This window comes from Marmota monax, unplaced genomic scaffold (assembly GCF_021218885.2).
Source record: "Marmota monax isolate L192 unplaced genomic scaffold, Marmota_monax_Labrador192_F-V1.1 WCK01_AAM20220418_F8-fsc00018, whole genome shotgun sequence".
Taxonomy (NCBI): domain Eukaryota; kingdom Metazoa; phylum Chordata; class Mammalia; order Rodentia; family Sciuridae; genus Marmota; species Marmota monax.
Window position 1 is genome coordinate 23,279,414 of NW_026692201.1, and position 15,497 is coordinate 23,294,910.

At 38.6% G+C, this 15,497-nt stretch overlaps 1 protein-coding gene across 1 annotated transcript in view; it reads right to left on the reverse strand.

Annotated features, from left to right (window-relative positions):
* Nucleotides 1-15,186, reverse strand: part of Lix1 (limb and CNS expressed 1) — a 49,867-nt gene extending 34,681 nt beyond the window's left edge. The window contains exon 1 of the mRNA XM_046429225.2: nt 14,600-15,186. Within this exon, the coding sequence (XP_046285181.1) occupies nt 14,600-14,681 (82 nt within the window). The 5' untranslated portion in view covers nt 14,682-15,186. The remainder of the gene's footprint in view (nt 1-14,599) is intronic.
* Between the last annotated feature and the right edge of the window lie 311 nt (nt 15,187-15,497).

Sequence of the window (15,497 nt, forward strand, 5' to 3'; positions counted from 1 at the left end):
TTATGCTTCCCAGAAGCCATAATGTGCTTGGGGCAACAAATGAATGAATAAGTGAATTAATCAATCAATTAAGTGGAACACCCAACTTTGGAACTATTTCTGGCCACTGTTTATGAACTTTTCCTAATATAGCCAAACTGCTAGAAAGAATATTTTACATTGTCTATTTCTGCTTTCTTATCTTACATTCATTTTTTAGCCTGCCACAATCTGGCTTCCCTCTACATTATTTCACTGAAAATACTTTGATGAATATCACCAATTCCTAGCTTTTAGTTCTAATTTATTTGATTTCAGCTGCATTTGATATAGCTATCAGTTTCTTCTGGAAATTCTAGAAATCTGCCTGACAATATTTTCTGCTTTTCTGGTAGTATTTCTCCCTGATTATGAGTCTCTTTTCCTAATAATTTCTCCCAGGTTGCTTTTGTAGGTTTCTCTCCCTTTGCTAATTCCTCATGTTGGTTTCCAAATAGAATCCTATCTTGTTTTTTCTTGCTTCTCTCTCTGTTATTCTCCTTGAATGATGGAACCTATTTCCACAACACTATCTGACATTTTATAAAGAACAGCTCCCAAACTGTTCTCCGGTAACTCCAACTTTGCTAGGTAGATACTTCCATTTGGATGTTGCACAAATAGAACATATACCCAAATTCAACTCGTTTTCTTTTCTATAAACTCTTCTCTTCCTCCTGAATCACTTTTTATCCTTCTGAATTACTTGGAAAGTGATGTTATCACCTACACAGTAACCTAAATCAGAAGGCTGGCAGGAACCTTAAACTTTATTTCCTCTTTTCATATTTAATGAATGCCCAAGTTCCATCAATTCCATATCCTGGATGTCCCCCACAGGCATCTCTGCCTCAGTCCACACTACCATTGCCAAGTGGCTCCTACGCCTTCCATCTCGCACATATAGCCCAGGACCCTTCTGATGCCAGTCATCCTCTCATCCTCCCAGTGTTCTCGGGGCAATAATTTTAGGTCTCATAGCTGATCACATCCTCCACATTTTAAAATCCTCTTGTGGTTCCTCATTACCTGTAAAATAAATAGCTCCTGGCAAGGCATGAAAGATCCTCTGTTTTGCCTTGGTCTTTCATCCTGAACTCCTCTCTCCAAGTTCTTCCTCCTGTCTCCTCGTTCTCCTGTATTTCTTTTAGCACTGGCAAGCCCCATACTTCCTTCTGTCCTCCTGGAATGCCCTCATTTCTACTGCCTACTGTCTTCTTGAATGGCGCCTATTCGTTTTTAAGACTCACCTCCAGCATCAGCTCCTCAAAAATAAAAACAAAATATAATCTCTAGTCATTTGCTAATGAAAGTGCCATGTCTGGGAAATATCATGAATATCACTTGGGGATTTGTTAGAAATGCAGAACCTCAGCCCCCACCTCAGTCCTACCAAACTAGATCTTCATTTAAAAAAAATTCTCAGGCAATTGGATGCAATTAAAATTGAAGAAGTCCTGCTGTAAGAAGAGACTACTCCCATCTCTCTTATGTAACTATTATAAGACAGACATTGCTTGGTCCCTCAACACCTTTTTTTTTTTTTTTTTGGTACCAAGGATTGAACTCAGGGGCACTCGACCCCTAAGCTACATCTCCAGACCTATTTTGTATTTTATTTAGAGACAGGTCTCACTGAGTTGCTAAGCACCTCACTTTTGCTGAGGCTGGCCTTAAACTCACGATCCTCCTGCCTCAGTCTCCCTAGCTTATGGAATTACAGGTGTGTGCCACCTCACCTGGCAACACCCCCTTGAAATAGGTATTTTCATCCATAGCTTATAAATGATAAATAAAATAAGTTCGAGGTACAATCACCCAGTTACAAAGTCTTGGATTTTAAACCCAGTCAGTCTGTGTATCTAGACTATGTTCTTTTTTATCCCAAGTTACTCCCTAATACAATGGAACTTAAGTTATTTTCGTATCTGTCCACCACTACTAGAGACCTCACTCTTTGGAGGACCAATGACATCATTTTTCCACAATGCTTTGAATATAGTAGAAATATAATAAATATTAGTTGAGTGCTTGAATGTCATCAGAGATATAGGAGATGTGCTGCATTTGTGAGGCTGCTGGCATGGTGGGTATAAGGAACACACCACAAGAATTAATTTACTTACCTTTTCCTGTGAACCATTTTTCTGACATTTTGTTATTGACAAAGTCAAGTAAAGCACATGCGAATATCTGTACTTTCTCATATAAGGGAGATGATATGGTTCCAGCACTGAGCTGTCTTACTAAATGAGTGGTCTGTGATCATGTGAATAGACATCTTCTGGCTCAATTTTTAGCAACACTTTGCACTCTCGGCAATGGTGTAAAATACCCGCTAACTATGGTCAAAGTGGGCTGTAGCTAAACCTCCTGTTCCAGTCCCTTCTTTCAATATGTAAATGAAGGAAGGGTCTCAAGAGGAAATGGCCAAGATGGCAGTTGAGGGGCTTGTGGCAGCAGCAGTCTTTGTCATTTCCTCTATTCCTCTTTGTGGGAGCAAAAGTTCTCCGCTCTATCTCAGGGAAGGAAGCTACAGTCTAGAACACATCATTTTTAGCAGTGCATTATTTATTTCAAAGATTAGTAAAGATCCTTTGAAATTTCTCTCCTCTGTTAATGGACATGAAAGGAGAAGAAGGACTTTATCCAGAACCAGGTCAAGATAAATGGGTCATCTGGTGAATCTGTACACTGGACATGAGGGTATCCATGATCCTTAGCTGGAGACTAGAAGAAAAGAGACAATTTGGCTGGCACAGGAGTCAGAACATATCAAGCAGCGCATCTGGTGCAGGGCTTAATAGAACTCATATTTTGGTTTTGCTGTGCTCAAGGTCTAACTAATAAAACTGCTTTTAAGAAATAGAGCATCAGGGCTGGACCTATAGCTCAGTGGTACAGCGCTTGCCTCACAGGTATGAGGCCCTGGGTTTGATCCTCAGCACCACATAAAAATAAATAAAAATATTGTGTCCATCTACAACTAAAGAAGTATTAGAGAGAGAGAGAGAGAGAGAGAGAGAGAGAGAGAGAGAGAGAGAGAGAGAATATCAAATGGCTGGGGGGGCTTGGAAGGAAGCAGAAGGTGAGAATTGTTGGAGAAATCTTGGAACAATGGCATGATATCCAATTTGTTTTTGTGCCTTCAATCATCTTTTTAATGTCTGAGAATATAGAAAGCAATTTTTTCTCTCTGTTGACATTGCACTTCAAATTTATCGATTCCTCCCCCTGAACTACTTTTCTGGACAGAATATTAGACATCTTCAGCAATTTTGAATATTTTCTGTGTCAACAAGACAATGTGGCATGTGGTTTATACATAGTAGCATGACTATTTTCTTCTTCGGTGTGTTTTGAAATTTGAAAATGACTTGAGATTTCGGAGCAGTAACTAGATCCCCCCCTCGACCCCCCCTTTCCTGCAAGTCAAGTTCAACACTGAGGCTTTCTCAACTAACTAATGAAGACACTGTGGAATACCTTGGCTATCTAACCTTTGACCTTCTTTAGCAGAAATCCTCCAACTGGTGTGTCCTTGAACACAGGGTGCTTATTTATCATCTCTATCTTTTTTCTCCTGTTTTTAATTTAATTTTTTAAAATTTTTATCTCTGTCTTGGTTCAAGTGCTTCTTTCTACCTTGAGTGTTATTTCTGCACCTCCCCTCTCCTCCCACTTCAGAGGAAACACTACCTCCTTCATCATGCCATGCTCTCTGATTCTAGCCCACATGCATCCCCTCTTCTGAGGTCTTATTCCATTAGTGGCCCTGTGTCTTAGCACTTAATCGCCTATAAACCATGCTAATAAAATGGATATGGTGCTCCTGGCTAAATTTATCAAGTGAGACTTGGCTGAACTTCCTTCTGGCCAGAGGAATGAAACCCCTTGTGGTAACAATTCATCTAATAGTGCAGTTTTCCGTTACTTAACTCACAGCAGACTATGGGATTCTAGAGGGCAGATATTCATTCTTTTCTATAGCCTTCTTGGTATCCAGCACAGGGCTGTCTACCTAGAAGCAGCTGTGGAGTTCAGTTGGAATCTAAGAAGACTCTGCATAGTCTGAGCAGCTGTAGTACTATGAATGTGTAGAAGGTGAGTAAAATTCACTGTGATTCATGGAGAGGTCAGGATTTCCTTCTAAATGAACCTCTGCAGTTGCCACATAGCATGGGTGTGATGGTGGCCATGTCCCAGCTGGAGATGGCAGAGCTCATGCAGAAAGATGCAGCCTGGTCAGAGTAGACACAAGATTGCTGTCCACTCGCTCACTTTGGTTTGTCCCTTTACAATAAACATGGCTTAGGAAATCTCTGAATGGGGATGGTAGCTCCATTGCTTTGGATGCCAACTGTAATCAATTTATGTCAACTGCCTGGAGTGCTGTGTTGAAAGGAGTTAAATATAGTTTCTGGGATCAGTTGAACAGAACCCCATAATTTACCAACAGTGTGACACTGGCATAGTTGATGTGTCAACCCTGACTTTGATAATATGAAATAATAAAGAAATTCAAGTTTCTGCACAGAGATCCCCAAAGAGCTTTACAATCTGACTGGAGAAACGATACATTCATCACATAATTAGTGAACAAACTATTAAGAGTGCTAAACTGTAGAACACAGATGATGTTAAAATAATATTTAAAGCTTAAGAATTTGTAGCACAATAATTACGTAAATACAAGGGAGAAAGTAAATGACTATGTCAGGAAAATGTCAGGAAAAGTGTACACAGGAGGAGAGCCGAAGCTGTACTCTCCCTAGGGGAATAAAGTGTAGACAGGTGGGGAGGAAGGAAGAGAAATCCTGCTTTCAAAAGAGTGAGGGTGGCATCAAACAAAAGAGTAAGAGGGGTAAGTATGCCTCCACTGAAGAATTGTATAGGAAGTGAAATATTCAGAAGAAGCCACCCCAAATATTATACTTTAGTATGCTCGTTACTTTCAGCCTAAGATACTTGGGGACCAATGGATACAAGCAGAAGTTTTCTCTGAGCTCCTCTTAATCTTCCTAAAGATGGATCCTACAAAAGGAAATCAATAGTCGTGACTCCCCTACCCAGGAATCTTATGAATCAAAGTCTATCACAGGAGACGGAAGCTTGACACCACATCTATCCAGACCCTCACCTATTATTTTGAGGGATGTTCTTGGAAAAATTTTTATTCCTGTAATTTTTGTTTGCCTAAAACAACCTTTATTTGCTATACACTTCCTTACTCACCCTCTCATAATTTGTGTTTCCACCACCTTCCAGAAGCCCTAAGCCCCTGCTCCTTTCCATAACTCAGGATGCTAAATTTTTCTGACTCTCCTTTGAGTCTCATATTTTGTGGGAATCTCTTGCATACACTTTTACTTAAATATGGATGTTCTCCTATTGATCTGTTGAATGTCAATTTGGCCTGTACCCAACCAAGAAACCCAAAAGGGCAGTGAGAAGTCATTTTTTAATTCTCTTATAGGAGCAATAAGAAAGGGTACCATTAGGAAAAGGGTATGATTTGATAAGGGAACAGGGTAAGGAGGCTTAGCTCTTTGTAATGCTTGGAAAGGATCCCATCTTGATGCCCCAGCTTTACCCGAGTGGGAGATAACACTGGAAACGCAGAATCCATTGCCCTTTGCTCTTGCCTAAAGTACTATGCTTGCTGCCTATAGGTGGCGGCTCCATGCATGAAACTGTGGAGCCACAAGGAAGGGCCCAGACACTTAGAATGTGTGGTTGCTCTTGTGCATCTGAGGAGCTCAGGGCAGAACATTTCTCCAAGAGGAGCCTATGTAGAAAAAGACATGAGATGAAGCAGGAGATGAAGCAAGCAAAAGAATGCTTCTGGGCTGGGGATGTAGATCAGTGGTGGAGAGTGCTTGCCTAACATGTGTGAGGGAAAAAAAGAAAAAGTGTACCTTCCACATCCTGGAAGGAGCCTGAAGCACCTTCAGAAAAGGACATCAATAAGTGGACACCCGGAGAGCTCCTATCCTAAAAATTCACAGCTTGTCATATATACACATTATTGTATTTTCATTTTCATAGCTTGGACATAATGGAGATACCATAGGGACACATGATATATGTTTTCATATGGAAAGTGTGAGAGGTAGAGAATTTAAATTCCCAGTGGATTTCAGAGTATGTTATAGAAGAATCCTAAAATATAGGCACTACTTCATACACAATAAAATGTGTACTGCATCTTGTCTCTCCATCTTTTATCAACAGGCAGGCCATTAACTGAGTAGTTAAAAACTTCTCTCTAGAGTCAGACTGCCTGAGATTGAATCCTGTCTGTACCACTACAAGATACTTAACTGCTCCATGCATCAGTTCCTCAGCTGGGAAATGCACTACCTATATCACAGAGTTACTATGGAAAATGCTCACAATAGGTTTCTCACATGGTACTAGAGTGTTAGCTATTATTTGTGATTATAGAAGGTGACAGGAAAGAAAAAAGAAAAGGCATGATTATGTGTTTGCATACTGCATCTTTGAAACTAACTGTTCTTGAATTGGAAACCGTATGATTAAATATTCTAAAAATAGTCTACAAGTCTGAAACGCCTCCAGTTGAACACATCCTGCTATTTATTCCAAGATATGGGAAGAGTTCAGAGATTGAAAAGAGAAAGCTCTTTTGCTAACACTAATGGCGAAGTCAAAGCTCCATAATAGCATATAAATGTGTCCAGTGCTACATGTCTCAGGATCTGGAAGCATGGATTTTTGTCCCAATTTTTTACTTTAAAATGAATGCTAAAGGCAACAGACCTTCTCTTAGCAAAACCTACAGAAAGGAGTTAACTTTTATTTTAAATTAATGTTTAATGACTAAATATGCCTCAGGAAAATAGAAACAACATACTTCATTGCTCAGTTCAATTAACTAATATAAGTCCTGCATAGAAAATAGTCATTTGTGTGCAAAAAGGGAACTTAAAAGTCTGTTATAAATCTATCAGGAAAAAAAGGATCAATTTCTTTTAGCCCTGCATGAGAAAAAATTCTAGCTGGGTAAAATTTCCATTGCCCAAAACAATTGAAGACAAACTGGAAAGGCTGCCATTTAAGGATAAATCATTAAGAGGCTTTCAAGATGATTAACCTATTTTCAAATTGATTCTCTACCTCTAAACAGATGGATTTATGTTATAAAATACTTTAATACAATCTTCAATCAAATCACTCTTAGCAGGTGATATTTTAAAATAGACTTAATTGGTATTTTCTATTCTAGTAATTCAATCCTGAACAACTTGTTCTTACCAATGTCATATCCTAATTTTGTTGAGGACAGATAGGAAGAGTCCCCCCAAATTGAAGAGACAAACTCAAGATATGATGCTATATTTTGTCATTTATACAATTGGGTTGAAAAATGGGGTGTGCTTGGGTTTTGTGCTGGGTCTGTGTGGATGCCAGGATACTGTCTATCCGTGTAACCATCCTCAGCCCCTGCTTTGATCAGGCAAATGGAATGTTGGAGATACAGCCTGTGTGTCTGGGCCCCTTTTTCTTTTGTGTAGACACTGAGATGTAGCCACAGTGGAAGGGTGGGACACTGCTTTGTTTCCCGAAGAGGGGCTCTTCTTTACTTGTGCTCCCCAGAGTCAACTCCTTCAGCAGCTGGAAAGCTAGCAGAGTTTCTTTGTTTGTTCTCTTTTTCTTTTCTCATTTCACCTCCACCCCCTACCCCAATATTTTCCTGAGGGAATTATGATCTTTTGGGGTTGTTTTACAAAGTCAGCCTCTCAGGAGATTCTATGAAATATGCAAAAGAAATATTCATTCTTTTTGGTTTAATTTTCACCTTTAGAATGGAAAGCTGCTGAACTATAAATCTTTTTTGGGGGAAATTTAAATACCACTTGCTTTCTATGTTTGCAAGCACAGGGGTTGAGGATAGAGACTAGAAAAGAGCAGCAGAGTCACAAACACAAATTAAAATAAGAATCCATAAGCATAAAACATTTAAATAAGCATGTCTGAATTCACATGTGCACTTTATATATGCACTATGGGTCAGATGATGTCATCCAATCTCCAAAGATGCATAAAACAAAAATCTGATGTAACCTATTTAACCAATCAGGAAGTATGTATCTTTCCCATATTCTATCAGACATTGACATTATATTGTATTTAAAAGGGACTTTGTAGGACCTTTGATTTTAGATTACCAAATAAGGATCTGTCACACAGGTTGCTTAATTGACCAGTTCTACTTTGTTTTAAAATAGTCAAATCTTTACAAATGTTGCTTTAAGTTTATTATATATCTTTCTTCCCTGGAAATAGTCATTTTAAGAATACTCCTCAATACTGGACACAGCCATCTAAGCAGTGTGTATATACAAGGTACAGATAGAATTTGATCCTGAAGAGCATGTGCATGGCCCTTGGTGACCCACAGTTGTTGGTACATGCCAAGGATGAATATAGGATGGGTTAGGTAAAGCTCTGTGCTCCGGTGGGGATGATGCTGAGCTACTCTAAGGCCAGCTGGAAGCATCTCTCTGGCTGAGCTGCCTGATGTGACTATGTTTACCTGTATGGCCCCTTTGTGCTCCAAGCTTGCTCCTGTGTATTTGTCAACTTATCCCTACATGTGGTTAGCCTGTGATAACGGTTGCCAGTGGATGAATGGATTAGAAAGGTCCTTTCATCACAAAGGAGAGCACCTGCCAGAGGCAAAAATCTGCCCCTCTTATCGTGAGGAAGAAAGATCACCAATCAGCAATCAAAAACCATCTGTTGTGCACCTGTTCAGATGTCTGTCTCTGTGGGAGGCAATTTGGGGTTTCAAAAAAGTACAAGGTCCAGCTCTGCTCTGGGACTTACAACTTAGGCGTGGACAAAAACACCCCAGTGAAGTGATAATAGGCTATGCAGTGCCACACAGGAGACAATGTAAACTAAATAGGATGGGCCATGAGTGCCAATGGAGTGACTAAATGATGGGTTCCACAGCTGCTTAACAAGAGGAGCTCAAACTAGGGATCAACTGATTATCATCCCACCAGGAAAAAAGGGCAAAACCATAAGTCAAACAACATCCTGTGGATACTAGAGAGAAAATGTAAAAAACTACATAATAATAAACTTACAATAAAATTCTTGTTTTTTCTTTTAGAATATAAGTATTTTAACTACTTCTACAGACTAAATTTAAATGGGCATTTGAACATGGAAGAAAAGAAATAAAGAGCCTTTGGGGTTAAAACTTCAATATGAAATGTATTAAAAAAGAGAAGATTCTTTTATGAAGGGCTTCTAAAGTTGTCTTACATTTCTTAAATCAATCTGTAGCACATAATCAGTAAAACCGTATCATTTAAACAGAAAGATCGTAACTTAGAAACTCACCCTTAGGCAGCTGCATCCTATTATGGGCTGTAACTTAACACATGAGTTTCAGAAGTTGTTAAAATTGAGTTCAGGCTAACAAATCTTAACTGTTTTTTCTTAAAAAAAAAAAAAACTCTCTGGTGAGATGAGATAGCTTGCCTCATAGGATGGGTTTCTATCTTATTTTATTTTGATCTGTTAAGTCTTTTTTATACACAAGAAATAAAAGTATCAGGACAGATAGGGCACTGTGATCAAAAAGCCACTCCCCCCACCCCTCATTTTGAAAAATTTTTCTCTGGTGCTGAGACTTTCAGTATTTAAACCTGTCAAATGTCAAACAGCTCTTCTGTCACTGATGGCTGAATTGAAATCTACATTTTTCTTAGTATAAATTCAAATAAAAAGAGCAACATGCATAATAAAGTAAAACTACTATTTGAATAGGCTTCTATAAAACACACATCTCCAGTTTAATGCTAAAATTATCAGAGCTTAAATTATTATAATTAAGATGTAGTCATTATTCTAAAATGAGAGAGCAAACAGTGAAGTTTTTGTTTCTGAGTTGTATATTCTTTCAGGCATGATTTCTATTGTGGAACGCAGTGCAATGTGTGTAGGGATTTTACCCCACAAGGACCTCCATCCCTTCCCTCCTACTCCATTCCTTTATGTGAAATGTGAAAACTATAAATGTATCATCAAATTTATAGATTTCAAGTAACTACACTAAAAAGCATGGGATGGAAAAAATACTTGACTCTTGAGGGTTTTGCTCTCCTCTGCTGCATATAGCCAGAGTCATGATTACTAAGATGTTTTTAATAGCTCTATCGTCTGGTTCAATTTTTCCAAAGGGTAAAAATATACTCTTTGAAGTAAAGTATTCACCTATCTGATATAAATAAAACCTTTCATGCAGAAAAATGTTTTTCTAAATAAAAGAGTTAATGCACCTCAAATATGTGAGAAATTTTCTTCCAGTTGAGCAACGTTTAGTACAAGTTTCATCTTACTTTTTAATTGTGAGATAGAGGGAAATATACCTGTCACTTTATAAAGTCAATGCTAGAAAAAAAAAACTCATTTTCATATTGATAATTATGCCAGCTTTTAAACAATTTTTTTTTAAAGAAAGTATGTCTTGATTTTGGCCTTCAGTCAATGAAAGTGGTTTCTCCCCATAAGCACATTTGACATTCACAAATCTTACATCTTGCCTGAGCTAGTGAATTGTTTCTTGCTGAGAAAAAGCTGTGATTTCCCCTAACTTAGGTATTAGAAAGTGTACCTCCAACAGATGTCCATATAAGCTTTTCCCCAATGTACTATAAAGCCATAAACTCCCTGAATTTATCTAGGATCATGGTTAACTCCAATGGCTCCCTTTTGCCTGAATGTCAGTCAGATCCAACTTGCATCCTCCCAGGGCATGCTTCTTGCATTTCTATTGGACAAGATATTTCTCTCCTCAAAAATGCCCTTCCTGCTGGGTGCAGTGGTGCACACCTGTAAATCCAGGAGTTTGGAAGTCTGAGGCAGGAGGTTTACGAGTTCAAAGCCAGACTCAGCAAAAAATGAGGTGCTATGCAACTCAGTGAGATCTTTTTTTTTTTAATTAAAAATATAAAATAGGGCTGAGGATGTGGCTCAGTTGTCAAGTACCCCTGAGTTCAATCCCTGGTACCTTCACCCCCAAAATATATGCCCTTTCGTCTCACTTTCTCAACATACTCTTGCTCAGATGTAACCAATAGGCTCTCTTCAAACTTCTCGAGAAGCCTATTTCTTTCCCCTCCATGTTTTCCTAATAGATACTGCTATTATAATGCAAGGACATGGTAACCAACACCTGAGTCTTTTAATTACTAAAGGTGAGGAGTTGGAAGACTAAAGAACAAAAGGTGAGGAGTTTGTATCCTGTGCCTCCATCCCTTATTAGCTACATTATCTTAACCTCCATGAAACTCAGTTCCCTTACCTATAAATAACAACGATATGTATTGCGGGATTGCTGAGGACAATGTTTCTAGTACAGTGCCTGTCACATGACCAGGACTTGCTATCCTCATGTTACTATTAAATGGACGAACGAGGAGCTCCAAAATGGCTGATAAGCATATTACATTCCTTTAATCTGAAGAATTAACACTCAGATCAGAATCTGCAAGTGCAACCCTCTTATAGTCATGTGATGATATCTTTTGAGAAAGCAACTGAGGACATGGCAGACAATGGCAAACAAACAGTAAGCACATATACTCCCCTGAAAGAGCACCAGGACCACCTTCATGAGAGCTCATCTTTGGTTGTGATGCATGATGCGTGAAGAGAACCTGGATATTGCACAAAGCTGGGAATAGATATTGCAGCATGGACATATTCCATAATTTCTCTGCAAAGACATCCTGTCTGGTAGTATGGAACTATCCAGTGCTACTTGTTACAAAGAAGAGAAATTGATGTAGTGAAGAACAGTCCAGTGTCAGCCTAGACAAGCAAACCTCAAATTGAGAGCCTGCCTTGTTTAAAACCTCTTTCCATTGTTTTTTATTTGAAATGTGAAATAGGGAATAAAGAACAAAAAACGTGTTATGGAATTAATTTCCTTTCAGTAGAGAAAATAAAAAACAAATCACAAATACTCCCAGATGAACACCTCCTCTAAAATAAAATGACAGATTTAACATATTGTAAAATTTGAAGGACCTCCTTGTCTGAGAAAAAAAACTTGAGAAGTTCATTTCCTTCAATGAATGTAACTGTTCCCATGTGCATCTGTCTCAGACCAGAAAACGTACTGGGTGCTTTTCCTGACCAATTGCTTGTTTTTTAAGCAAATCCAAAGCCAACAGAGGGCAATGAATGAATAGAGTGACCGTTTACACTTTCTGCCTTCTGTGTGTCCAAATAATGAAGAGAGCAAATGCTGCTTTTGCATTCACAGAAGAAAAAATTAGAAAAACTGAAAGTCTTTTTTTTTTTTTTAATGCTTCTTTGTTCAACTGGGCTGGGTGTTAAAAATTCTTGGATCAGCTTTTGAGCTTGCAGAAAAGCAAGGTGACCATTTTTCTTAATTGGCAGTAATGTGCTCAAGTATTCAGCCCTTCCCTTCTGGCAGAAAGAGGTTGGAAGGGGTGGCAGAGGAGGAGGAGCCAGGAGTGAACAGGAGGAGGGGGAGCTTCTCAGAACCTGCCATTCAAGGCTAGTGGCAGTTTTTTTACAGGCTGCCAGCAAAAGTGTGGTGGCAGCAACTTATGAGTGTGCCAAAGAAAGGAGGTCCACGTGCCAAACTCTGGCATGTGTAGCACCTACAGGTTGCCAAGGCATGGTTTAGACCTCAACCAGGCTTGAGGTTCTGCACCAGAAAGCAAGTTAACCCATTCCCACTATTCCACAGGATGGTGAGTGATAAGATGTTTCAATGCTATGGAAACTCCTGGTCCAGAAATGTACTATTTGACTCCCTTTCACGGAGTCACTTTTCACATTATAAAAACCAGAAGGAAGAGGGTCAGTAGCTTAATATTCACACCCATTAAGCCAGGCAAGCAACTGCAGAGTGGCAGCCCAGGCTAGGGTAAGCAGGCAAATGCTACGGGATCAAATCTAGATTCTGTATCCATGAATGAAATATATAAAATGGGATGCTTTTGTTTTTGGATATAAAAGACTTCCTGAAAAAGTCTGGATGATAGAACTTAATATAAGCTTCATTATTACTCCCTCTAAAGAATTCTATTCTCTCTTCTAAACTGTAAGCAATTTCTGGAATTTAGATCAGCTTAAAAAGTGGGCCATACAATCTCAGATTTAAACTTCTTAAATTTACAGTGAGCTTAGGGAAAAATCTTCTATTTCTTTTTACTGCCTCCACTCTCAGCATAAGTCCCCTGGTCCTATATAATTTATCCAAAGCTTTGGGCAGCCGAAAAGCCCTTTTATCCTTCACTAGTAATTCAGAGCCTTTGTAGGAGAGAGACATTCTTTCCTTCTCTTTTCACTTAAAGAAACATACCACGCCTGAATAGACTCCAGGCTAGGCTAGGGGATGGAGTGATTTTTATTAGCTCTAACATAGCTATTGACAAATGCTTGCAGACAATATTAAAAAAGAAAAAGAAGAAGAAGAAGAAAAGGCTTTCACTTTATGCCTTAGAGGGTAGATTGGTTACAATTTAATTTCTAAGAGGAAAAATTTATAGAATAAAATGGCCCAACATTTCTCTTTTTTCATCACACATATGAGAAATATAAACTAAAAGGACATCTGGAAAGGAACGTTATTCAGTAATCAGAAAGCAAAAATCCAAACCATTGATGTTTTGATGGAGACAAACATAACTAGATTCACAAGGAGGAAAGCTGTAACCGATTGAAGTTAAAAAAAAAAAAATCCATATGCATTTTACCTTTTGGGCAGTTCCAAAGCAAAGTTCTATTTCAGAAGCCCTTTGTAATATGAAACCCACTGTAGATAAGATACAATGTGAAGATAGTCTGTTTTGCAGCAGCAGGAAATCAAATTGGTTCCAGAAATGAAGTTATATGACAAATAGTTTAATAGTATTGCTACAATTGGAAAGCTTGATTTAATTATTTTTCATAATTATTTTTTTAAAAGATTTTGAAATAACACCTATACCAAAGGATGGGGTTTTGCTGAGATTGGGGGGGGGCGGTGATTCTCATTTTATTTTTACCTGAAGTGTTATAATTTGTTATCAAAATTAAAGAGCTCAGTGGTGATTCATTATTAAACTTTGCAACAAAATTTTATAGAAACACAATACTTGATCTAACAAAACTAATATATGTTGTGGAGAATGAAACAGGTTAACAAATACAGGTATATTTTATTATCATTTCCAACTTATTTTTAGTTTTAATCTCGGTTCCAGTCAGTCCTGCTTTATTTAAAGAGCATCTGGAAAAGTTCATTAAGATTTGGCGGGTTTTAGATTTTAGAAGAAAGGAACTTCTAAACAGTCCTGCAAGATGTGTCACTGCAAAATCATCCAGCGCCTCTTGCCAGTAGATGAAATGAAATCATTCTTCTGACTGGAGTCAGGAACAAGTTAGACATCATTTAGGACACAGAACACGACTACAGAGATTTAGAAGAATTCATACTTAAATGGGATGTGACTAGACGTTTAGAACTATTTTCTAAAGTCAAAAAAAAAAAACCAACCCTTCTTTCCCGTTCAATACTTACGGTCTTTGAAGACTAGAGCTGGGTCTCTGTGAGGCAAGACTTGGGCAATGATGTGTCTCAGAGATTCCAAGGTTCTGTCCATCTCGGGTCTGTCTGTGTGAGCCTGCTGCACAGTGTCCTCATGCCTGAATTCTTGCAGTCCTGGACTGAATTTGTGCAGCTCATTGATGCACTGGATTACCAAAGAATCCCTTTTAACATCTGCCAATCAGACATTTCCCAGAATCTAAAGACCCCTCAGGGGGCCCTCCTCTCAGGCTCACTTATCTTTGTTGTATGCTGAGCTAATTAGCTCGAAAGGCTGGCTGACAGGCGGTCCCCATTGCTTCCTTCTGTTAAACACACCCACCTACAGGCTAGCTGGGGAAGCTCGCGCACTAATCATGGGAACAGATTTCCTCTCCAACCAGAATTTGCCTGAATGCTGTGCAGCTTTCTCGCTTGAATTTTTTTTTTCTTCAACCGCACTGCGCTCAGGAATATGAAATCAAGAAACTTATTTCTCAAGAAAATTTCCTAAATAACAAAGGAGCAGCTAAGGACTGCTTGACGTATATAATCAGTATAATCAACACGATCTAAGTTCTCCTTTGGTGAAAGAGTGCTATAGAGACAGTGACTGCAGCCAGATTGTGCTTTGTGCTGAATTCAGGAACATCTCTTTGGAAACCACAGTTTAGTACCCACACAACCCCCAAATATAGCCACTTCTGATGGGCCAAACCTGGTGAGCTGTTGCATAGTTTGCCTGGGAATATTTATTTTTCTATTTATCCTCAAGGAAAATCATTCCCAAGGTAGACTTCAATTCATTCTGATATTAGTACTCCTTTTCATTTAATTTCTATTAAAAAATCTCAGAAATTAAAATATGCTTTTCAAAGAATATAGGTAGTTA